Source organism: Hypanus sabinus, chromosome 7 (assembly GCF_030144855.1).
Source record: "Hypanus sabinus isolate sHypSab1 chromosome 7, sHypSab1.hap1, whole genome shotgun sequence".
Lineage (NCBI taxonomy): Eukaryota > Metazoa > Chordata > Chondrichthyes > Myliobatiformes > Dasyatidae > Hypanus > Hypanus sabinus.
In genome coordinates this window covers 43,850,451-43,876,484 of record NC_082712.1, presented here as the reverse complement: position 1 = coordinate 43,876,484, position 26,034 = coordinate 43,850,451, and the positions used below count along the sequence as shown (strand labels likewise).

Here is a 26,034-nt window from a genome sequence, read left to right as displayed (position 1 = left end):
AAAATCCAATCATATAGTCCAGGGACAGACCATTCTGCCAAATATGTCTGACCAAATATGTGCTCCATAAATTAAATTAAATAGCATATGTTCAAACCACCATCTCCTGTTTCTCAATTATGTATCTGACCTTCCAATCTTGTTATTAGCATCCTGTTGGGTGCTTTATCTCAATTAATGATAAATCCAGTCAGGTGGGCCATATTTAATTAGGGACTACATTGTAACAATTTCAGAAAGCAGAAGCTTATTCAAAGAATACCTATTAGGGACTTGTGAATAAAGGCTTGTGGTTTGCTAGTTACTTTGAATGCACTCAATGAGTTGAAGGTTGTTTGGGAATCCTCACCAGAAGTCTCTATGTGTGTTCAGAGATGTGTTACTCTGGTGTAAGAAGTGATAGAAAGGAACCTAATTCTTTCGGCATTCAGAGAACAGAGAACCTAAGACCATTAGAAATAGGAACAGAATTAGAGCCTACTCTGCCATTCTATCAGGGCTGATTTATTATCCCTCCCAACCCAATTCTCCTGCTTTTTCCTGATAACTATTGACATCCTTAGTAATCAAGAACCTATCAACCACCACCTAAGGAATTTCCCCCTCATCTCTGTTCTAAAGAGATATCCTCTATTCTGTTGTGCTCTTTTGTCCTAGAAACCCCATTTTCTGCACCCCCCGCCCCCAAACAATATGGGAAATGTCCTCTCTATCTTCACTCTAGGCCTCCCAGTATTTGATTAGTGTCGATGAGATTTCCCCTTCTTTCTTCTAAACTCCAGTGAGCACAGGCTCAGGGCCATTATAGCTCCTCATACGGTAACCCTCTGATCTGGGGGAACATTCTTGGGAGCCTCCTCTGGACGCTCTCCGATGTCAACACATCTTTTCTTAGATAAGAGGCTCAAAGCTGCTCAAAAGACGCCAAGTGCAGTCTGACCACTGCTTTATAAAGCCTCAGCTTTACACTTGCTTTTATGTTCTATTCCTTTCAAAATGAATGTCAGCATTAGGGTTGCAAGTTAACCTTTAGGGAATCCTGCACGAGAGCTCCCAAGGTAATATTTCATGGCCAACTTATGTCATCACAAAAGACCATTAGCAGACTGTAAACAGAAAATGATTCATGCTGTACCATACCCTCCTGACCTAATTATTTAGTATTAGCACCTCTACAATTTCCTGTAATATTGAGTTTCACAGTCTCTGGGTAAAGATGATTTTTCCGAATCCTTGGGGAATACATTACATTGATGGCTTCCTACTTTCAATAATTGGAAATACATTTCGCAAATCTACCCTCATTTTTTTCAGACCCCATTTGCTTGTAGCAGTTGTTGCCACATTGCATTATCTTGAAACCGGATATCATCTTAACAGTTTATCACAGAGCAGCTGCTAGATTCTTAATTAAACCATCGAGGGAAATTGATGAAATTATGCATAATATCTCAGTGAATATCCTAATATGAAGGGTGCACAAAAGTTGTACGTATTACTTACAAATTTTGTAAAACTTCTGTTTAACATCAGCAATGGTAAACGAAGGAAGCATCTGAAAAATATGATACAAGATGATAAGTCAGTTTTCTGCACAGTTGCAAACAGGCTGGTGATGTCATGTGTGTCCAGGATGGAACCCTTGATTCTTTAAACCCCATCCATAATAAAAAGATACATAATGATTATCTTCACTACCAAATGAAGCAGCAAAAGATATTTCACAACCCAGGAGCAGTGAGTTGTTTTCACAGGGAATGTCTCTGTTAGCTTGTCACCAGCCAGACAGTTGCGAGAACATGTGATATAAGATGATACGTTTTGAAAGTAAAGTATTATAGCAATACTAGAAATAGAAATAATCTTATTTTTCAATTCTTTTGAAAAGATTAATATTAATAATTTTTGAAAAAGTTTTCTAAAATACTTCATTTATTTCAATCTATCTCTGTTATACTTCTGTTAATAGTAAAACAATGAATACAAGTGAATAAGGAACAATAATCATCCCTTTTCTTTAAAAAAACATAATTTTTATTGCTAATTCATTAATCAAATATAATCTCTGCTCAAAATTACCAGAGTATGCAAGAGAATTTTTTAGAAGGTTAACACCATTTGAAGAATAAAGGTTTGCCCCACTATATTCCACCCTTTCCCCATTTCCCCACCGACAAGAGCTTTTCATTGGCTGCTTCAGTCGGTAACCAAAACTATTTCCAGGGACGTTACTCAGTACTTTTGGCAAACAGCCTGAGTATTGGAGGCTTAAAGTGGAGTAGTGAGAGCAGTTTCAGGGGAGCTGAAGCCATCACATTCCTCTGTACGAAGGTAAAACTGCCCTCTGAGCTGGGAGAAGTGAGCTCTGACTCCTGTATGTTTACAGTGAGGAAGCTGACCACTCCCACTGTTTAGCACATTGCATTGGAGCCGCTTCTTTAGCACATCAAAGAGCTGAAGATGCACCTTTGTAGTTGATGCACATTTAAGAAGACTGTGTTTTTAACAAAATTATTTATTATTATGGCTTACAATTACATTCCATACTTCCTTATACCTCATTGTATTTATGCACATGACAATAAATTTGACATCTTTTGTCTATTTAGGTAAATGAGAAAGGAAGACAAGATCAAATGAGATGGCTTGAAAATGCATCGAACATTTGCAACATTCCACCAAAAGCTTGGGGAGCCTCATTTTCAGTGGAATTAGATGAGGAGGGTGCAGGTACAAAGTTTGAGCACACCAGGATGGCAACTTCAACATGCAAGCTATTGGGATTCACCCAGCTGTCTTCAGGTGGTATATTGGGTATCCTCCTGAAATCAGGAACCTTCATTGGAAACTTCCTTGTGGATCACTGATTCCCAAACCGTTGGGAAATTGCTGGTTGCTGAAAATGGAGGAATCCTCAGGCAGAAGGCCAGTCCCGTCCTAGCTAAAGAGCAGGAGAATCCTGGCTGTCCCTCCCCACGTATGTCCCCCACCCCACACAACCTGAAGCACCACTCTCCCAATGCAATCTCTTCAGTCTGACCCCCCTTTATCCAGCCAGACAATGGGCCTCCATTGTGATCAGAGTAAGGGGATAGCAACTGGAACCTCAGTAAGATTAGACCCTTAGGAACAAGGATTGGATGCATCATGTCCTACTCTTTTAACTGAGGACAATAAATTCATGATCCTGTTAAAATACAGGCCACTCAATGTGGAATTAAAAATAGACATCATGTAGGGAACAATGTTCTCCATGCAATTTCTATCTCCCATTTACACAATGTTGAGATCCTGACCAGTAAATTTCCATCCTGTCTTTCATGTGATGCCTAGCAGCATCTGAACTTGTTTGACTATTGACAAATACGAGCTCAAAAATTTTACATTCAACACCTTGTTCATCAAATAGTCCTGTTTTTGCAATCCATTCAGGCTTTGATCTTTCAAAATCTCCAGTTGAAACTGTTTGTATTTTAACCTTTCATGTCCTGACATCTTTATATATGTGTTATATAATGAACCAGAGGCATTTAGGGAGCTTAAGGTAAAGGAACCCTCAGGTGTAATGATCATAATATGATTGAACAAACAAGACAAAATCTGTAGATGCTGGAAATCTATGCAACACACACAAAATTCTGGAGGAACTCAGCCAGCTAGGTAGCATCTACAGAAAAAGAGTGCAGCTGATGTTTTGGGCTGAGAACCTCCACCAGGACTGGAAGAAAGATGAAGAATCAGAGTAAGAAATTTGGGGTAGGGGAGAAAGAATCACAAAGTGATAGTTGAAATCAGGAGCGGTGAAGTTGATTGTTGAAAGAGATACATGGGTGGAGAAGGGGGAATCTGATAGGAGAGGACAGAAGGCCATGGAAGAAAGAAAAGGGGGAGGAACACTAGAGGGAAGTGATAGGCAGGTAAGGAGATAAGCTGAGAGAGAGAAATGGGAATGGGAAATAGTGAAAGGGGTGGCATTACCAGAAGTTCGAGAAATTGACGTCCATGCCATAAGGCTGGAGACTACTTAGATTGTTAGTTGCTCCTCCAACCCTCCAACCTGTGTGGCCTCATGGGGACAGTAGAGGAGGCCATGGACTGATACGTTGGAATAGGAATGGGAAATTGAATTAAACTCGTGGCCACAGGGAGATCCCACTTTTTCTGTCAGGTGCAGCATAAGTGCTCAGCAAAGCCACCTCTCAATCTGTGTCAGGTCTTACCGATATACAGGATGTCACATCGGCAGAAAGTGGGGAGGATATAAAAATATATGTTAGGTTGAGATGGCAGAAGTTACAGAGAATTATGTACTTGACATGGAGGCTGGTGGGGTGGTAGTTGAGGACAAAAGGAATCTTATCCCTGGTAGGGTGGTGGGAGGATAGGGTAAGAGCAGACATGAGTGAAATGGAAAAGATGTTGATGATGGAGGAAGGAAATCCCCTTTCTTTGAAGAAGGTGAACATAATATTAGTTATGGAATGAGAAACCTCAACCTGAGAGCAGATGCGGCAGAAATGGGGGACTGAAAGAAGGTTATGGCGTTTTTACAAGGGTGGGAAGGGGTATAGCCCAGGTATCTGTGAGAGTCAGTAGGTTTATAATAGACGTCAATAGATAAACTGTCTCCAGAGACAGAGACAGAGATCAAAAAAGGGAAGGAGGTGTCAGAAATGGACCAAGTAAATTTGAAGGCTGGGTGGAAGTTGGAGGAAAACTTGATAAAGTCAACGTGCTCCGCATGGGTACAGGAAGCAGCAGCAATACAGTTATTGATGTAGTGTAAGAAAAGTTGTGGAGTGATACCAGTGTAGGCTTGGAGCATAGATGAGACCCTTGTGAGTACCCATAGCTACACCTTTTGTTTGAAGGAAGTGCGGGGAGCTGAAAGCAAAATTATAAAGAGTGAAGACAAGTTCTGTCAGACAGAGGAGAGTGGTAGTGGAGGGGAACTGGTTGGGTCTGGTTTCCAGAAAGAAAAGGGAAGTTTTGAGTCCTTTTTTGTGGGGGATGGAGGTGTATAGGGACTGGACATCCATAGTGAAAATAAGATGCTTGGGGCCAGGGAACTTGAAGTCATTGAAAAGATCAAGAGCAAGTGAAGTGTCATGGATGTAAGTAGGAAGGGACTGAACCAGGGGGTATAAAACTGAATCGAGTTCATTGAGTTCAACCTGAAATCTGATAAGGAGAAGGCAAAGTCTGAAGTAGCAGTATTTCAGTGCAGTAAAGGGAATTACAGTGGTATAAGAAAAGAGTTGGTCAAAGTAAATTGGAAGATGTTGACAGGGATGACAGCAGAGCAGCAATAACTTAAGTTTCTGGAAAAATTAAGAAGGTGCAGGGTAGATGTATTCTAAAATCAAAGAAATACTCAAATGGTAAAATAGTACTACCGTGGGGGCCACGGAAAGTCAAAGCTAATATTAAGACAAAAAAAAAGGCATCCAACAAAGCAAAAATAAATGAGAGAGGATTGGGTCCAGAGAGGATTGGGAAGCTTTTAAAACCTACAGAGAACAACTAAAAGAATCATTAGAAAGGAAAAGAAATATGAAAGCAAACTAGCAAACAATATTAAGATGGATAGGAAAAGCTTTTTCAAGTATATAAAAAAATAAAAGAGATGAGAGTGGATATAGGACCGCTAGAAAATGAGACCCAGAGAAATAAAAACCGGGGGCAAGGATGAACTAAATGAGTATTTTGTAACATTCTTCACAGTGGAAGACATAAGAAGTGTGCCAGATATTGAAGGGTGTGAGGGAAGAAAAGGGTGCATTTCCTATTATGAGGGAGAAGGTGCTCAAAAAGCTGAAAGACCTAAAGGTACCCAAGTCACCCGGACCCACTGAACTGCTCCCTATAGTTCTGAAAGAGGTAGCAGTAGAGATTGTGGAGGCATTGGTAATGATCTTTCAAGAATCAATAGACTCTGGCATGCTACCATAGGACTGGAAAATTGTAAATGTCACTCCACTCTTTAAGAAAGGAGGGAGGCAGTAGAAAGGAAATTATAGACCAGTTGGTCTATAATGAAGCTGAGTACGAGCTTCACTCCAGGTGAGATAACGCCGGGTAAGCTCCTTTACTTAATCTAATTACCTTAGGAGTAGGTAATGGAGGCAGCAGTTAGGGCAGTCGAGTGCTCCGTTTGCAGTATGTGGGAAGTCAGGGTGAGCACAGCTGTCCCTGATGAGTACACCTGCAAAAGGTGCATCCAGCTGCAGCTCCTGACAAACCGTGTTAGGGAACTGGAGCTGGAGCTGGATGAACTTCGGATCATTCAGGAGGCAGAGGCAGAAATAGACAGGAGTTTCAGGGGGATAGTCACCACTAGGAGTCAGGAGACAGGTAGTTGAGTGACTGTCAGGAGAGGGAAAGGGAATAGACAGGAAGAGCAGAGCACCTCAATAATTACAAACAACACACACAAAATGCTGGTGGAACACAGCAGGCCAGGCAGCATCTATAGGGAGAAGCGCTGTCGACGTTTCGGGCCGAGACCCTTCGTCAGGACTTCGCTGCCTAGCCTGCTGTGTTCCACCAGCATTTTGTGTGTGTTGTTTGAATTTCCAGCATCTGCAGATTTCCTCGTTTTTGCACCTCAATAATTATACTGTTTTAGATACTGTTGGTGGGGATGACCTACCAGGGACAAGTTGCTGTGGTTGCATCTCTGGCACCGAGACTGGACCCTCAGCTCAGAAGAGAAGGAGGAAAAAGAGGAGAGCAGTAGTGATAGGGGGTTTAGAAATAGTAAGATTGTGCAGATTAACACATGGCTGAAGACATGGTGCAGGCGGGAGGGCTTCAGATTTATAGATAATTGTGCAGTTTTCCAGGGAAGGTGGGACCTGTTCCAGTGGGACAGTGTGGTGAACTATGTGCCTGTCGGGACACGCCCCTGCTGACTGCTCCTGTGGCTCCTCCCACAGGCCCCTGTATAAAGGAGACCTGCGGCCTGAAGATCGGCCTCAGTCTCCAGGACCTTGTATGATAGACACTCACTCCTGGTTCCTTCTTCCAGTCAATAAAAGCCGATATCTCGCCTACGTCTCAGTGTGAGTTATTGATGGTGCATCAGACAGTTTACACTTGAACTGGAAGGGGACAAATATTCTTGCAGGTAGGTTTGCTAGAGAGGCTCCAGTGGATTTAAACTAGACACAAGAGGGGAGGGGAACCAGAGTGTAGGAACAGATGTATGGGAGAAGGATGAAAAAGAAGACAGTAAAGTTCTTTGTACTGTTAGAGTTAAACAGAGAGGAAGAGGTGGAGAATTTCTTAAATGCATTTATTTTAATGCTAGGAGCATTGTAAGAAAGATGAAAGCTTAGAGCATGGAATGATAACTGGAAATATGATGTTGTAGCTATTAGTGAAACATGCTTGCAGGAGGGGTGTGATTGGCAACTAAATATTCCTGGATTTTGTTGCTTCAGGTGTGATAGAATCAGAGGGAAAAGAGAGGGAGCTGTTTCATTGCTTGCCAGAGAAAATATTACAGCGGTGCTCTGGCGGGATAGATTAGAGGGTTTATCTAGAGAGACTATTTGGGTGGAATTGAGGAATGGGAAAGGTGTTGTAACACTTATACGTGTGTATGATAGACCACCTAATGGGGAGCGAGAATTGGAAGGCAAATTTGCAAGGAGATAGCAGATAATTGTAGTAAGCACGGGGTTGTGATTGTGGGAGATTTTGATTTTCCACACATAGACTGGGAAGCCTATACTGTAAAAGGGATGGATGGTTTGAAGTTTGTAAAATGTGTGCAGGATAGGTCTTTGCAGCAATACATAGAGGTACCAAATAGAGAAGGGGCAGTGTTGGATCTTCTGTTAGGAAATGAAATAGGTGAGGTGACAGAGGTATGTGTTGGGGAGCACTTTGGGTTCAGCGATCACAATGCCATTAGCTTCAGTATAATTACGGAGAAGGATAGGACTGGATCCTGGGTTGAGTTTTTTGATTGGAGAAAGGCTAACTTTGAGATGAGAAAGGATTTAGAAAAAGTGAATTGGGACAATTTGTTTTATGGGAAGGATGTAATAGAGAAATGGAGGTCATTTAAAGGTGAAATTTTGAGGGTACAGAATCTTTATGTTCCTGTTAAGTTGAAAGGAAAGGCTAAAAGTTTGAGAGAGCCATGGTTTCAAGGGATATTGTAAAATTGGTTAGGAAAAAGAGATATCTACAATAAATATAGGCAGCATGGAGTAAATGAGGAGCTCGAGGAATATAAAGAATGTAAGAAGAATTTTAAGAAAGAAATTAGAAAAGCTAAAAGAAGATATGAAGTTCCTTTGGCAAGTAAGGTGAAAATAAACCCAAAGGATTTCTACAGTTATATTAATAGCAAAAGGATAGTGAGGGATAAAATTGGTCCCTTAGAGAATCAGAGTGGACAGCTATGTGTGGAGTCGAAAGAGATGGGGGAGATTTTGAACCATTTCCTTTCTTCGGTATTCACTAAGGAGAAGGATATTGAATTGTGTAAGGTAAGGCAAACAAGTAGGGAAGTTATGGAAACTATGACGATTAAAGAGGAGGAAGTACTGGCACTTTTAAGGAATATAACATTGGATAAATCCTGACAGGATATTCCCTAGGACCTTGAGGGAAGTTAGTGCAGAAATAGCAGGGGCTCTGACAGAAATATTTCAAATGTCATTAGAAACAGGGATGATGCCAGAGGATTGGTGTATTGCATATGTGGTTCCTTTGTTTAAAAAGGGTTCTAATAGTAAATGCAGTAATTATATGCCTGTCAGTTTGATGTCAGTGATGGGTAAATTAATGGAAAGTATTCTTAGATATGGTATATATAATTATCTGGATAGACAGGGGCTGATTAGGAACAGTCAACATGAATTTGTGCATGGAAGATCAAGTTTGACAAATCTTATTGAATTTTTTGAAGATGTTACGAGGAAAGTTGACAAGGGTAAAGCAGTGGATGTTGTCTATATGGACTTCAGTAAGGCCTTTGACAAGGTTCCGCACAGAAGGTTAGTTAGGAAGGTTCAATCATTAGGTATTCATATTGAAGTAGTAAAATGGATTCAACAGTGGCTGGATGGGAGATGCCAGAGAGTAGTGGTGGATAACTGTCAGGTTGGAGGCCGGTGACTAGTGGTGTGCCTCAGGGATCTGTACTGGGTCCAATGTTGTTTGTCATATACATTAATGATCTGGATGATGGGGTGGTAAATTGGATTAGTAAGTATGCAGATGATACTAAGGTAGGTGGCGTTGTGGACAATGAAGTAGGGTTTCAAAGCTTGCAGAGATTTAGGCCAGTTAGAAGAGTGGGCTGAATGATGGCAGATGGAATTTAATGCTAATAAGTGTGAGGTGCTACAGTTTGGTGGGAATAATCCAAATAGGACATACATGGTAAATGGCAGGGCATTGAAGAATGCAGTAGAATAGAGTGATCTAGGAATAATGGTGAATAGTTCCCTGAAGGTGGAATCTCATGTGGATAGGGTGGTGAAGAAAGCTTTTGGTATGCTGGCCTTTATAAATCAAAACATTGAGTATAGGAGTTGGGATGTAATGTTAAAATTGTATAAGGCATTTGTAAGGCCGAATTTGGAGTATTGTGTACAGTTCTGGTCACCGAATTATAAGAAAGATGTCAACAAAATAGAGAAAGTACAGAGAAGATTTACTAGAATGTTACCTTGATTTCAGCACTTAAGTTACAAGGAAGGGTTGAACAAGTTAGGTCTTTATTATTTGGAGCATAGAAGGTTGAGGGGGGACTTGATAGAGGTATTTAAAATTATGAGGGGAATAGATAGAGTTGACGTGGATCGGCTTTTTCCATTGAGAGCAGAAGAGATTCAAACAAGTGGACATGAGTTGAGAATTAGGGGGCAAAAGTTTAAGGGTAATATGAGGGGGAATTTCTTTACTCAGAAAGTGGTAGCTGTATGGAACGACCTTTCAGTAGAAGTGGTAGAGGCAGGTTTGGTATTGTCATTTAAAGAAAAATTGGATAGGTATATGGACAGGAAAGGAATGGAGGGTTATGGGCTGAGTGCGGGCCAGTGGGACTAGGTGAGAGTAAGCGTTCGGCACAGACTAGAAGGGCCGAGATGGCCTGTTTCCGTGCCGTAATTGTTATGTGGTTATATGGTTGGCCTGACCTCTGGTGTTGGGAAGATGTTGGTTTCAATTGTTAAGGATGAGGTGATGGAGTACTTGGTGATACAGGACAAGATAAGACAAAGTCAGCATGACTTCCTTAAGAGAAAATCTTGCCTGACAAACCTGTTTGGGATTCTTTGAGGAGATTACGAGAGGTATAGATAATTGGGATGCAATGGATGTTGTATATTTGGTTGGAGCATTGGCTGATTGGTAAGAGACAGCGTATAGGAATAAAGGGATTGTTTTTTGGTTGGCTGTCAGTGACTAGTGGTGTGCTGATGGGGTCAATGTTGTGACCACTTCCTTTTTTTTATTGTATATCAATGATATAGATGATGGAATAGACGGCTTTTTTGCCACATTTGCAGATGATACGAAGATTGATGGAGGGGCAGGTAGTGTTGAGGTAACAGGTAGGATGCAGAAGGACTTAGACGATTAGGAGAATGGACAAGAAAGTGGCAAATGAAATACAATGTTGGAAAATACATGGTATTGCACTTTGGTAAAAACATAGAAAACCCACAGCACAATACAGGCCTTCCGGCCCACGATGCTGTGCCAAACATGCACTTATTTTAGAAATAACCTAGGGTTACCCATAACCCTCTACTTTTCTAAGCTCCATGTATGTATCCAGGAATCTCTTAAAAGACCCTATTGAATTCACCTCCACCACCATCGCCGGCTGCCCATTCCAGATACTCACCACCCTCTGTGTAAAAATCTTGCCCCTGACATCTCCTCTGTACCTACTTCCAAGCACCTTAAAACAGTAGCTCTTATGTTAGCCATCTGAGCCCTGGGAAAAAGCCTCTGACTATCCACATGATCAATGCTTCTCATCATCTTATACACCTCTATCAAGTCACCTCTCATTCTCCATCGCTCCAAGAAGAATAGGCCAAGTTCACTCAACCTATTCTCAAAGGGCATGCTCCCTTATCCAGGCAACATCCTTGTAAATCTCCTCTGCACCTTTTCTATGGTGTCCACATCCTTCCTGTAGTGAGATGACCAGAACTGAGCACAGTACTCCAAGGTCTGGCCAGGGTCCTATATAGCTGTAACATTACCTCTCAGCTCCTAAACTCAATCCCACGGTTGATGAAGCCCAATGCACCGTATGCCTTCTTAACCACAGAGTCAACCTGCGCAGCTTTGTGAGTCCTATGACTCGGACCTCAAGATCCCTCTGATCCTCCACACTGCCAAGACTCCTACCATTAATACTATATTCTGCCATCACATTTGACCTACCAGAATGAGCCGCATCACACTTATCTGGGTTGAACTCCATCTACTACTTCTCAGCCCAGTAATGCATCCTATCAATGTCCTGCTATACCCTCTGACAGCCTCCACACCATCCACAACACCCCCAACCTTTGTGTCATCAGAAAATCAATTAACCCATCCCTCCACTTCCTCATCCAGGTCATTTATAAAAATCACAAAGAGAAGAGGTACCAGAACAGATCCCTGAGGCACACCACTGGTCACCAACCTTCATGCAGAATATGACCCGTCTACAAACACTCTTTGCCATCTGGGGGCAAACTAATTCTGGATCCACAAAGCAATGTCCCCTTGGATCCCATGCCTCCTTTCTTTCTCGATAAGCCTTGCATGGGGTATCTTATCGAATGCCTTGCTGAAATCCAGGCTTTATAAGGCACTGGTGAGACCTCACCTTAGGTATTATGAACAGTTTTTCACTTCTCATCCAAAAAAGATGTGCTGACATTGGAGGGGGTTCAGAGGAAGTTCACAAGCATGATTCCGGGAATGAAAGGGTTATCATATGAGGAACATTTGATGGCTCTGGTCTGTACTCATAGGAGTTTAGTAAGATGTAGAGGGGGTGTTCTCATTGAACTTTTTTGAATATTGAAAGGTCCAGACAGAGTAGATGTGGAAAGAATGTTTTCCATGGTGGGGAGTCTAGGACAAGATGGCAAAGCATCAGGATAGAGAGGCATCCACTTAAAACGGAGATGCGTAGAAATTTTTTTAGCCAGAGAATTTGTGGAATTTGTTACCACAAGCAGCTATTAGAGGCCAGGTCATTGGGTGTTTTTAAGGCAGATCTTGATGGTTTGTTGTTTGGATATGGCATCAAAAGTCACAGGGTGAAGGTCGGGGAGTGGGATTGAGGAGGGAAAAGAAAGGTTTGGCCATGATTGAATGGTAGAGCACACTCGATGGACCAAATGGCCTAATTCTGCTCCTATGTCTTATGGTTTTTGGTCTATATCTAGAAGCTTTTGTCTCCTACTTCATTCCATGGCAAATGCAAACTCCTTGATTCCAGCCTGTTGACCAGTGTCCCACTCTTGGCCATGGTATCAATAGCTGCCTGGTCCCGTTCAGGAATTTGTTTCCTGAGCCCGACTGCTCCTGTCCTTAGATGATCCCTAAATCCTACGGCTTTTGTACATTACTCATAAAAAACTGCTTTCAGCTCACTATCAGTATCGACCTGAGACATCAACCATCCTTTTGCCTTCACAGATGCAGCACAAGCTGCTGAATTCCTCCAGCAGTTTGTTTTTCTGTTCCATATCTCAGCATCGTCAGTCTCTTGCATTTCTCACTATCTTTCACTTTCTAATTACATCTCAATGAAGATATCCTTGGATGATTTTCTCACAACAAATGTGTTGTATAAATGAAAATTGACAACTTCTTTGAATTTATTTCCAGCAACAAGACCCAGAGCTCTTAACTTTAAAACAACTGTTCAGAAGCAGATATGTGTGTGACACTGACAGCTGAAGTGAACCAGGGACTTCAGCTATGCAATGAGTACAAAGTTCAAGTAAACTTATTGTCAAAGTGCATGCTGTTTTTATCACCATATACAAGAAATGAGATTCATTTTCTTGAGGGCATTCACAGTAAGTACAAGGAACACTGTAAAATTAATTGAAGACCACACCCAACAGGACAGACAAACAACTAGTGTGCAAAAGACAACAGGCTGTGCAAATAGAGAAAGGGGAAAAAAGAAATAATAAACAAATAAATAAATAGATAGATAGATAGATAGATAGATAGATAGATAGATAGATAGATAGATAGATAGATAGATAGATAGATAGATAGATAGATAGATAGATAGATAGGTAGATAGATAGATAAATGGGTGGATGAATGAATGAATGAATAAATAAATAAACAAACAAACAAACATAAATAAATAGATAGTTAGATAGATAGATAGATAGATAGATAGATAGAAAGATAGATAGATAGATAGATAGATAGATAGATAGATAGATAGATAGATAGATAGATAGATAGATAGATAGATAGATAGATAGATAAACAAACAAACAAACAGACAGTAAATATTGTAAGTATGAGATGAAGAGTCCTTGAAATTGGGTCCGTAAGTGAGGGAATATTTCAATGATGGTGTAAGCGAATTTGAGTGAAGTTATCTCCTCGGGTTCAAGAGCCTGGTGCTTGAGGGATAGTGACTTTTCCAAAATCTAGTGGTGTGAGTCCTGAGGCTCCTGAACCTGCTTCCCAATGGCAGCAATGAGAAGACAGAATGGGTAGATTTTAGGGGTCCTTGATGATAGATGCTACTTTCCTGCAGATATGCTCAATAGTTGTGAGTGCTTTACCCGTAATGGATTGGGCCGTATCCACTACCTTTTATTGGCTTTTCCACTCAAAGTCATTGGTGTTTGCATACCTGGTCGTGATGCAACCTGTCAATATAGTCTTCACCACACATCAATAGAAGTATGACAAAGTTTTATGTGACATACTTCTATTGAGAACTTTGAGAACTCTGAGAAGCTTTGAGAACTTCTCAGAAAGTAGAGATGCTGCCGTGATTTCTTTGTAATGGCGCTTACTTACTAGGACCAGGACAGATCCTCTGAAATAATAACACAATGGAATTCAATGTTGCTGACCCTGTTTACCACTGGTTTCCTCCTCCTGAAGTCAATAATTCCTTCATCTTGCTGACATAGAGTGAGTGGTTGATGCTGTAGGACCACACAGACCGATTTTCAATCTCCGACCTATATGTTGGCTCATCACCGCCTTTGATTCAGCAAACAACAGTAGTGTCATCAGCAAACTTAAATATGGCATTGGAGCTGTGCTTAGCCTCACAGTCATAAGTATAAAGTGAGTAGAGCAGGGGTTAAGCACACAGCCTTGTGGTGTACCTGTGCTGAGGGAGACTGTGCAGGAGATATTGTTGCCAATCTGAATAGACTTGCTCATGAAAGACCAAGCAGCACTCACCAGCAAAACATTTCCTCCTCCCCATTTATACAAACAATCATTAAAATGACAAAGTTACTGAAACAAATTATTCCATTAATCAGTTTTAGTGGCTCTTTTTAACTAGTTGTTAATTCTCCTTTGACATTGAAAGTGAGTGGCAGATTTCTGTTTAGAAGCTGCTGGAGAGAAGAATCCTAGCATCTTTTTGAGTCTTCCTGAATTATTCATAACTAATCAATGTCTATCCAATAAACATTTCACAAGCTGCTGCTGTAGGGAAAGTTTGACAGAATATTTTTCACATCATGAAAACAAAAATGGGCTCTTCCTGAGCTTTGATGTTTTGAACACTGAAGAACGGTGGGAATTATACTTTGGGACTGAGCAGCACACTACACAAGTTAAAATTCATTTCTGCTTACCATTAGGGAAAATTAAATTACAAAATCGAATTCCCTTATGGACCCTTTGGAGCAAAATAACTTAGGACAATCTTTGGGATATTTTTTAAAATTTCTGCTTGTAAAGTTATTTGAAGCATTGCTTCAGTTGTGAGAATAAATGCCTCAAAGTGCACAAAGCTCTATGGAATATTAATCATCAATTGCCCAGCTCAATTCAGCCAAAACCATCAAAATTAATCATGTTTATGAGCTTTTCGTGCTCTTCATGCATCATTAATTAATAATGCACTGACTAATGATACTCATGATCAGCTATGAATAGATGAGTTTTTCTTTCTCAGTCCACACTGATGCCATATGCATCATTTTAGTCATTACAAAAGCCTAAAAGTAATTACATGAGCATGAGAAATTATTTGTCACTTTGCATTATCAATGTTATCTGTACCTCAGTTTATAAACATGGATGTGTTTCTCTGTGATTTTAATCAGACCATGTTAATGCTGATATACCAAATATTTAATTATGAGGAGTGAGGGTAATGTAGCTTTCACATATTCATTCTTAGGCACGCTTCTCAAAAAATGGGGCAGCTGATATCTACCTATGTAGGCAACATTTGCATGTTGGCTGATCAGAGGCAAAACAAATGCTGCAGACAGTTGACTATTTCCAATGAGAGAGTCCAACAACACTCCCACACGTTCAATGGCTTTAGCATGGCCAAGTCTCCTGTAATCAACATTTGTGCAGTTGTCATTGAGTGAAAACTCTCAACTCTCCTGAAACTCTCAAACTCATAAAAACTGTAGATGCGAGGGTAGATCAGAGGTTGGATAGCTGTAGAAAATGACTCATACCTTCATACCCAGAGTTCTTTCCACTATCTACACCTGACTTGGGCCCCTGAGGATAAGTACTTTGCAATTGCCTGGATGAGTGCAGCTCCAACAACATTCATTTATTTGGTATTAATGTACTGGTCCCTAAATTTAATTCAATAATCCCTGATCCACAGTAACAACCATCCAGGGATCAATTCATTAGCTGAACTATTTCCTAGTGTCATTATGGCTTTTTTAAAAATCAGTAACTTAGCCAATCACTGTTGTAAATAGATAGCTTTATTTTTTATGCTATATGGAACACTGCTTTACCTATTTAACGTCAATGTTCTAACCTGTGTTACTGAAACATGTTTTCTAAAATAGCCATATTTTTAGCTGTTTTACTGTGAGTCATTAATAATTACAATGTTATTTGCAGAATCCAGTGACTTATTCGAAAAGATCTTATATTCTTAAGCATCAGTGTTGTTGGCAAAAGACAGAAACCTATTCTTAAACGTATAAGCCTTTCCACCTGAACAATGTCCATACCCTTCCATCCTCTGCACATGTATGTGCCTACTTAAGATTCTTAAACTCCTCTATTATTTTGCCTCCTGGGAAATCTATGCTTTTAACTCCCATTCTGATCAGCATGGGCCAAACTGAACTGAACAAAAAATATCTATAATGCATGTCTCTCCTGTTTACAAAATAGTTTATCCTATATATACAGTAAATCAAGAGCTGGGTGCTTTTTTTATATTTTGCATATAAAATTGAAGCAAAAGTCTTTTAAAATTTTCTTCAGACCCATTCTGAGCAAGAATTAGGTATCAGTTGCCATTGTAGAAAGTTGAAATATTCCACCAAATCATTTAGAAAGAATCAGTTGACCCTATTCATAAACACAAGAGATTCTGCAGATGCTGGAAATCTTGAGCAACACACATAAAATGCTGGAGGAACTCAGCAAGTCAGGCAGGATCTATAAAGGGAACAAATAGTAGCTGTTTCAGGCTGAGACCCTTTGTCAGGACTGGAAAGGAAAGAGGTAGAGACTGGAATAAGAAGGTGGGTGAGGGGAAAGCTTGCAAGTTGGCAGGTGATAGATGAAAAAAAGTGAGGAGGAACGGGGATTAAGTAAAAAGCTGGGAGGTGATAGGTAAAGATTTAAAAGGCAGAAGAAGAAGGAATCAAATAGGAGAGGAGAGTGGATCATTGAATAAAGGAGAGGAGAGGGACCTGTGGAAAGTGAGGAGAAAAGGTGTGAGAGGGGAATCAGAATGGGGAATGAAGAGATCTCTCTCCTTGCATATAAAGCTGCAAATGGGACAATGGCTACACCTATCCTAAGCCTCCTCCCTCCTCTCCACTCAGGGCCCCAAACAGTCTTCCAGGTGAGGCAACACTTCACTTGGGTGTCTGTCAGAGTCATCTACTGTATCTGGTGCTCCAGGCACAGCCTCGTCTACATTGGTGAGACTCAAGAGAGAGTGAGAGCCTGTTTTGTCAAGAGCCTTCACTCCACCTGTCTCAAGAAGCAGGTTTTTCCAGTGGCCACCCATTTCAATTCGACTTCGCATTCCTATTCCAACATTTCAGCCTATGACTTCATATATTGGCACACGAGGTCACACTCTGAAGAGGCAACACTTCATATTCCATCTGGTTAGCCTCCAACCTGCTGGCATGTGCATTGATTTCTCACATTTTTTGATAATTTCCTCTTCCTTCCTCCTCCTTTCTCTTTCCTTTCCCATTCTGGATACCCTCTCACACTTCATCTTCTCCTCACCTGTCCATCACCGCCTTTCTACATCCTCTTTCTTCCATGGTCCACTGTTCTCTCCTTCAGTTTCCTTTTTCAGCCTTTTACCTCTTCCACCTATCACCTGCCAGGTCCTTACTTCATCACCCTCTCCCCCACCCACAGAACATCTTCCTTACTTGGTTTTACCTATCATCTGCCAGCTTGTACTCCTCGTCCTTCTCTCACCTACTTATTCTAGATTCTGACCCCTTGCATGCCATTCCTGATGAAGAGTCTTGGCCCAAAACGTTGACTAATTATTTCCCTTCATTGTACCTGCCTGACTTGCTGAGTTCCTGCAGCATTTTGTATGAATTGTGGAAAATCTTTCTGTAATGTTTATTGCTTTTTGTCCACCCTGAATTTGCAGAAACAAAATTCTTCTCCCTAAGATTAAGAATAATTGTAGTGCATATTTGTTTTGTCATAAGCTTGATAAATAACCTCAGTATGCTTGATCCTACTGTGACTGACGTATAATTATCAACACTTTTTTAATATCTTAATATCTTCAGAATAACGAATGGTTCTACTACTTTTAATAGCATCATTTATTTACAGTTTTAATCCATAAGGTCATAAGTCAAGTTAATTGTGAGCCTACCACTCTTAATATGATGCTGTTAAACCAGACAGCAGAATCCATTTTAACATTATCTAGGGCATTTCTCATCTCATTGACTTCAGTGGGATTGCCTGTGCCCTCATTATTCATTAAGGTGATGCAAGAAATAAATTCCTTAATAATGACTTTGTTGCTGCCGTTTGACAATTTTTAATCATAATATTGTTTCACTTAGATGATCTGCAGGAAAACTGTAGGTTACTGCAAGATTTGCTTCATCAATTTCCTCCTGTTGTTATTGCAGAATCTCCTTAATGATGGTCCTTTTTTGAGAATAAATTTTCAATGCTCTGGAATTATTCTTGTTCATGTGATTTCTATTACTCCTACTTTCACTGATACTATTCATCATATCTCTACCATTCATTGTGATAATGCTGTAGCCTTGGCAATACTTTCCTTATATAGCATGGAACTCTTTAAATCCAGCTTCACAATACAAACCTCAATAGCATAATAGTTTTCCCTTACATCTATCAAGCTTAACTTAGTTATTAACTATAGTGTTAAGTCTGCATTGGAACTACTTTCAATTTCATTTCAGGAATACTGCTGTACAATAATATTTTCCTTTTTTAAATTGTTTTAATTCTTTCAGAGGTCAACCCGTAACAATATCTTTGTACACTTAATATTAATCTCCATTCTCCCATTTAACTGATAATAATTTATTTTTGTTACAAGTGATTAACTAATGTTAAGGTTAATATTACAGCAGTACTTACTTCTTTATGGATCTAACAGAAATCTGCTTCCCTCCACTATCCAGGTGGAATTTTCCTCTTTAACCTTCAGCACATTAATACTTATAAATCCTTTGACATTCCTTTTCTCAGAACAATTATGATGCTGTCAGGTCCAATTTTTATACTAAAGAAACTTCCCGCACTTAAGTATACGAAGTTATCTTTGCACTGTCTAGGCCTAATTACTAACATATTTCACCTGGTATCATGTGGGTCACATGGAAGTTACCTTTTTATTACATTTTGTACATGCGACATCAATAGCTTTAATAAGGTGTATAGTTTTTGAATTGTTTATAATGGACTTAGAACCCCTATAATTCAAATCACAAAGTATTATTCAAAATTATATTGTTTAGCCCATAAGATATAGGAGCAGAATTAGGCCATTGGGTCCATTGAGTCTGCTTTGCCATTTCATCATGGCTGATCCAATTTTCCTCTCGGCCCAATTTCCTACCTTCTCCCCATTTCCCTTCATGCTCTGATCAATCAAAAATCTATCAATCTCTGCCTTAAATATACATAAAGACTTGGCCACCACAGCTGCCTGTGTCAAAAAAATTCCACAGATTCACCGCTTTCTGGCTAAAGAAATTCATCTGCATCTCCTTTATAAAATTAATGGTGAGGATGTGGATGTGGTGAAAACCTACAAATACCTGGGGGCGAACCTGGATGACAGACTTGAGTGGAGCACCAACAGAGAGGCTGTGTACAACAAGGGCCAGAGTCGCCTCGACTTCCTGAGTAGACTGAGGTCCTTTGGAGTACCCTGGCCTGTTCTTCACATGTTCTATCAGTCTGTTGTCACCAGTACATCTTCATTGCAGTGGTGAGCAGGGGCAATGGCATCAACATGGATAATGCCAACAGGTTCAATAAACTGATCAAAAAGGCTGGCTCTATCATAGGAGTCAAACTAGTCACATTGGAGACTGTAGTAGAACAAAGGGCCCTATGGAAAATCCTGGCAATTCTGGACAATGTTTCTCACTCTCTGTGTGCCACCTTAGCTGAACAGAGGAGCACTTTTAGTAATAGACTAAGACAACTGTGCTGTCCAAAGAGTATTACATAAGGTCATTCTTACCCTCAACCATTAGGCTCTATAATGAATCAACCTATAGCCAGAGAAGTGATGACCCCCTCCTGCTAGACATTTTAAGGTAACTTATCTTTTATTCTTCCTACTCTTTTTCTAATATTTCTATCTGTGCACTTGTAATGCCACTGTGACACTGTAATTTCCTTTGGGATTAATAAAGTACCTATTTATCTATCTAAAAGGACGCCCCTCTATTCTGAAGCTTTGCCCTCTGGTCTTAGACACTTCCACCATATTAAACATCCTCTGCACATGCACTGTATCATGGCCTTTCACCATTTGATTGGATTCAATGAGGTCACCCCTCATTCTTTTGAATTCTAGTGAATACAAGCCCAGAGCCATCAAACGCTGTTCATATGTCAAGCTATTCAATCCTAGAATAACTTTTGTGGACTCCTTTGAACTCTTTCCAGTTTCAGCACATCCTTTCTATGATAAGGGGCCCAAAACTGCTCACAATACTCCAAGTGAGGCCTCACCAGTGCTTTATAAAGTCTCAACATTACATCCTTGCTTTTATTTTCAAATTGTCTTGAAATGAAAGCTAACATTGTATTTGCCTTCGTCATCACAGACTGAACCTGCAAATTAACCTTTAGGAAATCCTGCACAAGGACTCCAAAGACCCTTTGCACCTCATGTTTTTTTTTGTATTTTCTCTCCACTTAGAAAATAGTCCACCTTTTTATTTCTTCTACCTAAGTGTATGACCATAAACTTCCAGTCATTGTATCCGATCTGCCATTTCTTTGCCCATTCTCCAATCTTCTTCTATAGCCTCTCTATTTCCTCAAACAACCTGCACCAACACCCATCTTCATTTACTCTGCAAACTTTGCAACAAAGCTTTTAATTTCATCATACAAATCATTGACATATAACATAAAAAGAATCAGCCCCAGCACAGACCCCTGTGGAACACCACTAGTCACCAGCAGTCGGACAGAAAATGTTCCTTTTATTCCCACTCTTTGCCTCCTGCCAAACAGCCACTGCTTTATCCATGCTAGAATCTTTCCTGTAATACCATTAAGCAATCTCACATGTGGCACCTTGTCAGAGGCCTTCTGAAAATACAAGTGGACAACATCAAGCAATTATCCTCTGTCTATCCTGTCTGTTATTTCTTCAAAGAATTACAACAGACTTGTCAAGCAAGGTTTTCCCTCCAAGTACCCTGAGACCTAATCCTTAATTATCAATTCCAACATCTTCCCAGCCACTGAGGTCAGACTAACTGGCCTATAGTTTCCTTTCTTCTGCCTCTCACCCTTCTTGAAGAGTTGGGTGACATTGGTATTGTTCTAGACTTTTGGAACCATTCCAGAATCTAGTGATTCTTGAAAGATTATTGCTAATGCCTCCATGAGCTCTTCCGCCATGTCTTTCAGAACCCGGGGTGTACAGCATCTGGTCCAGGTGACTTATCTACCTTCAGAATGTTCAGTTTCCCAAGATCCTTCTCTCTAGTTATAGTAAGCTCACATACTTCATGACCCCTGACACCTGGAACTTTCACCATACTGCTAGTGTCTTCTACAGTGAAGAAATATTCAAAATCTTATTCATTTCATCTGCCATTTCATTGTCCCCAATTGCTTCCTCTCTAACATCATTTTCCAGTGGTCCAATATCCTCTCTCACCTCTCTTTTACACTTTATATATCTGAAGAAACTTCGGGTATCCTATCTAACATTACTGGCTCGCTTACTTTCATATTCCATCTTTAACTCTTAATGACGTTTTTAATTGTATTTTGCTGGTTTTTAACAGCTTCCAAATCCTCTCACTTCTGACAAATTTTTGCTGTATTATATACAATCTCTTAGGCTTTTACATTGGCTTTGACTTCTCTTGTTAGCCATGGTTGTGTCATCTTTCCTTTAGAATACATCTTCCTCTTTGGGATGTATATATCCTGTGCCTTCCAAATTGCTTCCAGAAATTTCAGCAGTTGTTGCTCTTCTGTCATCCCTGCCAGTATTCTTTTCCAATCAGTTTTGGCCAGCTCTTCTCTCATGCCTCTGTAATTTCCTTTACTCCACTGTAATACTTTTCTTTTTCTATCTTTTTATTATTGTTATTAATATCAACAAAATACAATTGATACATAGATAATGGAATTACAAACATACACATATCAACTGCACATGAAAGAATACATAAGCAATGATTACTGTATAAATGAGTATTCCCAAATCATGAACGATGCAATATATAAATAAACAAGGCAAATCTAGGTATATCATAATAAGTAATTTAAAAAAAAGAAAAAAAGAAAAAGAAAAAATAATATATGCAAAAAAAAACTAATCTAATAATCTAATAGCTAATCAGGAGAAAAAAAAGAAAAACTCCACTGTAATACTGATACATCTGACTTCATCTTCTTGTTCTCAAATTTCGGGGTGAATGTGGTGAACTACACATACCTGTCTGGACACCCCCCCCCCCCCACCGCTGACTGCTCCTGTGGCTCCTCCGACGGACCCTGGTATAAAGGCAATTGGGGACTCCGCCCCGGCCTCAGTCTCCAGGATGCAGTGCGGTGGTCAATTGCTGCTTGTTCTTTCTTCCAGCCAATAAAAGCCTATATCTCGCCTCACGTCTCCGAGAGTTATTGATGGTGCATCAGTGAATTCATTCATATTATGATAATTACTCCTCAGGGTTAAGCTCCCTAATCATTTCTGGTTCATTGCACAACACCCAATCCAGAATAGCTGATCCCTTAATGGGCTCAACCATAAGCTGCTCTTAAAAAGCCAACTCATAGATACTCATTCTCCATCCTGGAATACAGCACCAACCTGATTTTCCCTATCTAGCTGCGAATTGAAATCCCCCATTATTATTGTAACCTTGGCCATTTGGCGTGCATGTTCTATCTTCCCTTGTAATTTGAAAGCCATATCCTTACTACTGTTTGGGGGTCTGTGAACAACTCCTATTAGGCTCTTTTTACCCTTGCAGTTGCTTAGTTCTATGATAGCCTGATGCCATTGTTACCATTATTCTCAGACTGTGACTACAGGTTAGGTGAAGAGACAGCTGGAGAGTCTACATCAAGGCAAGGCTGCTGGACTGGATGGTATCGGCCCGAGGGTACCGAAGACTTGTGCGAGCCAGCTGTCTAGTATTTTGTAAAAGATACTTGCGCTATGGAAGACTTCCTACTTGGTTCCTGACGCCAAGAAGGCAACTATCTGAACTTAATGATTATAGTCCAATTGCCCTCACATCTCATGTGATGAAGGTATTGGAGAGGCTGGTCCTGAGTTATCTTGGGCCGCAGGTGAGATCTTCATTGGACCCTCTACAGTTTGGCTACCAACCTCATGTGGGAGTAGATGATGTTATCATCTACCTATTGCAGAGATTTAATTCCCACTTAAATGATGCTGGTGGCATTGTGAGAAACATTTTTTTAATTTCTCTCATGCCTTCAATACAATTCACCCACTTCTTCTGAGTGAGAAGCTGCAAAGAGTGAGTGAAGATAAATCCACTATCTCCTAGAGTACTGACAGATAGACTCTGGTTTGTACAGCCTGGTAGTTCTCTGTCTGAGATAGAGTCCTGAGGCATGTCCTGTCTCCATTTCTGTTCACACTATATACCTCAGACTTTGAGACCAAATCAGAATCTTTTCATTTGCAGAAGCTCTTTGGTGACTCTGCGTATCACAGATGGGCAGGAGTCGGAGTACAGAGAATTGGTGGACAAGTTTGTGGTGTGATGCGAGAGGAATCACTTGCTCTTGAATGCGGTCAAAACCAGGGAGGTGGAGGTTGATCTTAGGAGGAAGAGTGCTGTAACGAGTCCTGTATAGATTCTGGGAGACAATGTTGTGTTGGTGAAGGAGAACAAACACTTAGATGTCCACCTCGACAACAGAATTGACTGGAAAACCAACACCAAGGCTGTTTAGAAGAAGGGAATGAGCAGATTCTGTTTTATAGGGAAACTGAGATCCTTCAATGCATGCAGCAGGATGTTGGAGATCTTTTACCAGCCTGCTGTCACGAGTACAGTCTTCTTTGCAGCTTTATGTTGGGGGAGTAACATCTGAGCTGGTGATGCAAAAAGGCTAAATAAATTCATCAAAAAGGCTGGATTCATCCTCAGCTACAACCTGGATACTTTTGAGTTGGTGGTGGAGAGGAGGTCACTAATAAACTGTTATTCATTATGACAATCAGGCACACCCTTTACATGGCATAATAATTAATCAGAGGAACACCCTTTTGAACAGGCTTATTCAGTTCTGTTGTCGCAAGGTTTGTTATAGAAAATCTTTCCTACCAAATGCAATAAGCATATACAACAGTTCATCTCTGTGCGACAGAACACATGTCATAGTACAATAGTCTCTGTTTTATTATTTCATACATTATAATTGCAAATTATTGTACATTGGTAAACTATTATTGTGCATATTCTGTACTTTATTAATAGTTAATGTTATTATTATATTTATTATTAATGCTAAGTTTGTTTTTAAATGTTGCTGTTGAAATGAAATAATTTCCTACTCGTGATCAATATTGTTATTATTATTAAAACAGGGAAAAAAACTTCCTAATGCGCACTATTAATATTTTAAATTCATCATGAATTATTTAATAGTTGAAATAGTTTATACTTTTAAATTAATTGTGACTGTTAAAATTGTTGGAGAAACTAGAAATTGTTAAATGGAATTGCCAGTATTTTTTTTCTGAATAGATCAGTTGTGAAGGATTTTCATTGATTCTAAATTTTAACTCATTTTTTTTTCTCCACCATAGATGCTGCCTGATCTGCTGAGCTTCCAGAACATTAAGTTTTAATTATCTAAGTTTGTTATGGATTCAGCTCAAGAATAACTGATTGTAATTACTTGCTGTGTACTGAAGAATTCCAGTGATTGAAACTTATTTTTTTAATTGTTGCTTTCGTGAAGACTTTCTTTCAATAAATGGGTGCATGGTATTGATCTGTCTGGGACTTCAGCATGACCATAACAGGAGGAGAAAAGCAAATATGAAGCCTACTTTTGCAGAGGAGGACAAAGGAACTAGGAGGTGAGGGCTATGGACAATGGCAGTAATCAATCCAGAGTCGATATTGGAGAGGGCTCTTAACTGAGGAGAAATATAGCGCTAACAGGGATCTGCCATCTTGGATAGAGTCATCGTCAGCCATGAGATACTGGTACCTGATCTGGTCTTGCTGTGACGACCGAGGTTGCTGAGCAATCAACTTTCCTGTATTTGGGCTATTTTGTCTGGCAGGTGCCAATATCAGCTATGCTGCACAGCTCTACCTTCCTCTTGAATGGACTTCAGTACCTTCTCACATAGGGAAGTGCAGCCATTTTGTTTTTCGCAGATTGTGGATTGCCTCGGAAGCAATAGCCCATATACATATGAAAGTCAGTGTGGTAAACTATGTATACCTGTCTAGACATGCCCCTCTGCTGACTGCTGCTGACTGCTCCTGTGGCTCCTCCCACAGACCCCTGTATAAATGCGATTGGGGCACTGCTCCTCCTTCAGTCTTCGAGATGTTGTGCTTCCTTTTACTGTTAATAAAAGCCTATTGTTCACTTCCACTCTCCGAGAGTTATTGATGGTGCATCAGTCAGGGCTTAGCATATAAATCCAGAAGAATTTCCTACTCCTTGAAGATGCAGATAGTGTGTGACTATCACCGATCGGGCTGTGCTGTATTCTGTAGCTCTTGTAAATCATAGTCCAACATCCATCAGTCTTCTGGCAAGAAAAATGCTCCTCTGAACTAAAACATATGGAAGAGCTGAAGAGCAGAATTACATCTGAAGACACTGGCTCACGACGTTTGTCAAGGAGACTGACACGTGTTGTTAAGATGCTGCCTGACCTGCTGAGTTCCTCCAGCACTTTATGTGTGTTGCTCAAGATCTCCAGCAGCTTCAGGATCTCTTGTGTTAATGCGCTTTTAAATCTGAGGGCTTTTAAATGTCCTATTCCAGGAAGGGTGAGGGAGGGTTTTCCCTTTCCCTTATCACCTGTGCACAGATCAGCATTCCTGCACTGTCCTTGACCACCACACAGCAGGGGGAGGA

The 26,034-nt window shown here is 40.3% G+C and overlaps 1 protein-coding gene across 1 annotated transcript in view; it reads right to left on the bottom strand.

The window, feature by feature from the left end:
* LOC132397467 (trans-2,3-enoyl-CoA reductase-like) overlaps positions 1–26,034 on the bottom strand; it is a 182,099-nt gene that overhangs the window by 134,692 nt on the left and 21,373 nt on the right. Inside the window, exon 2 of the mRNA XM_059976299.1 lies at positions 1,504–1,555. Coding sequence (XP_059832282.1) covers positions 1,504–1,555 — 52 coding nt within the window. The remainder of the gene's footprint in view (positions 1–1,503; positions 1,556–26,034) is intronic.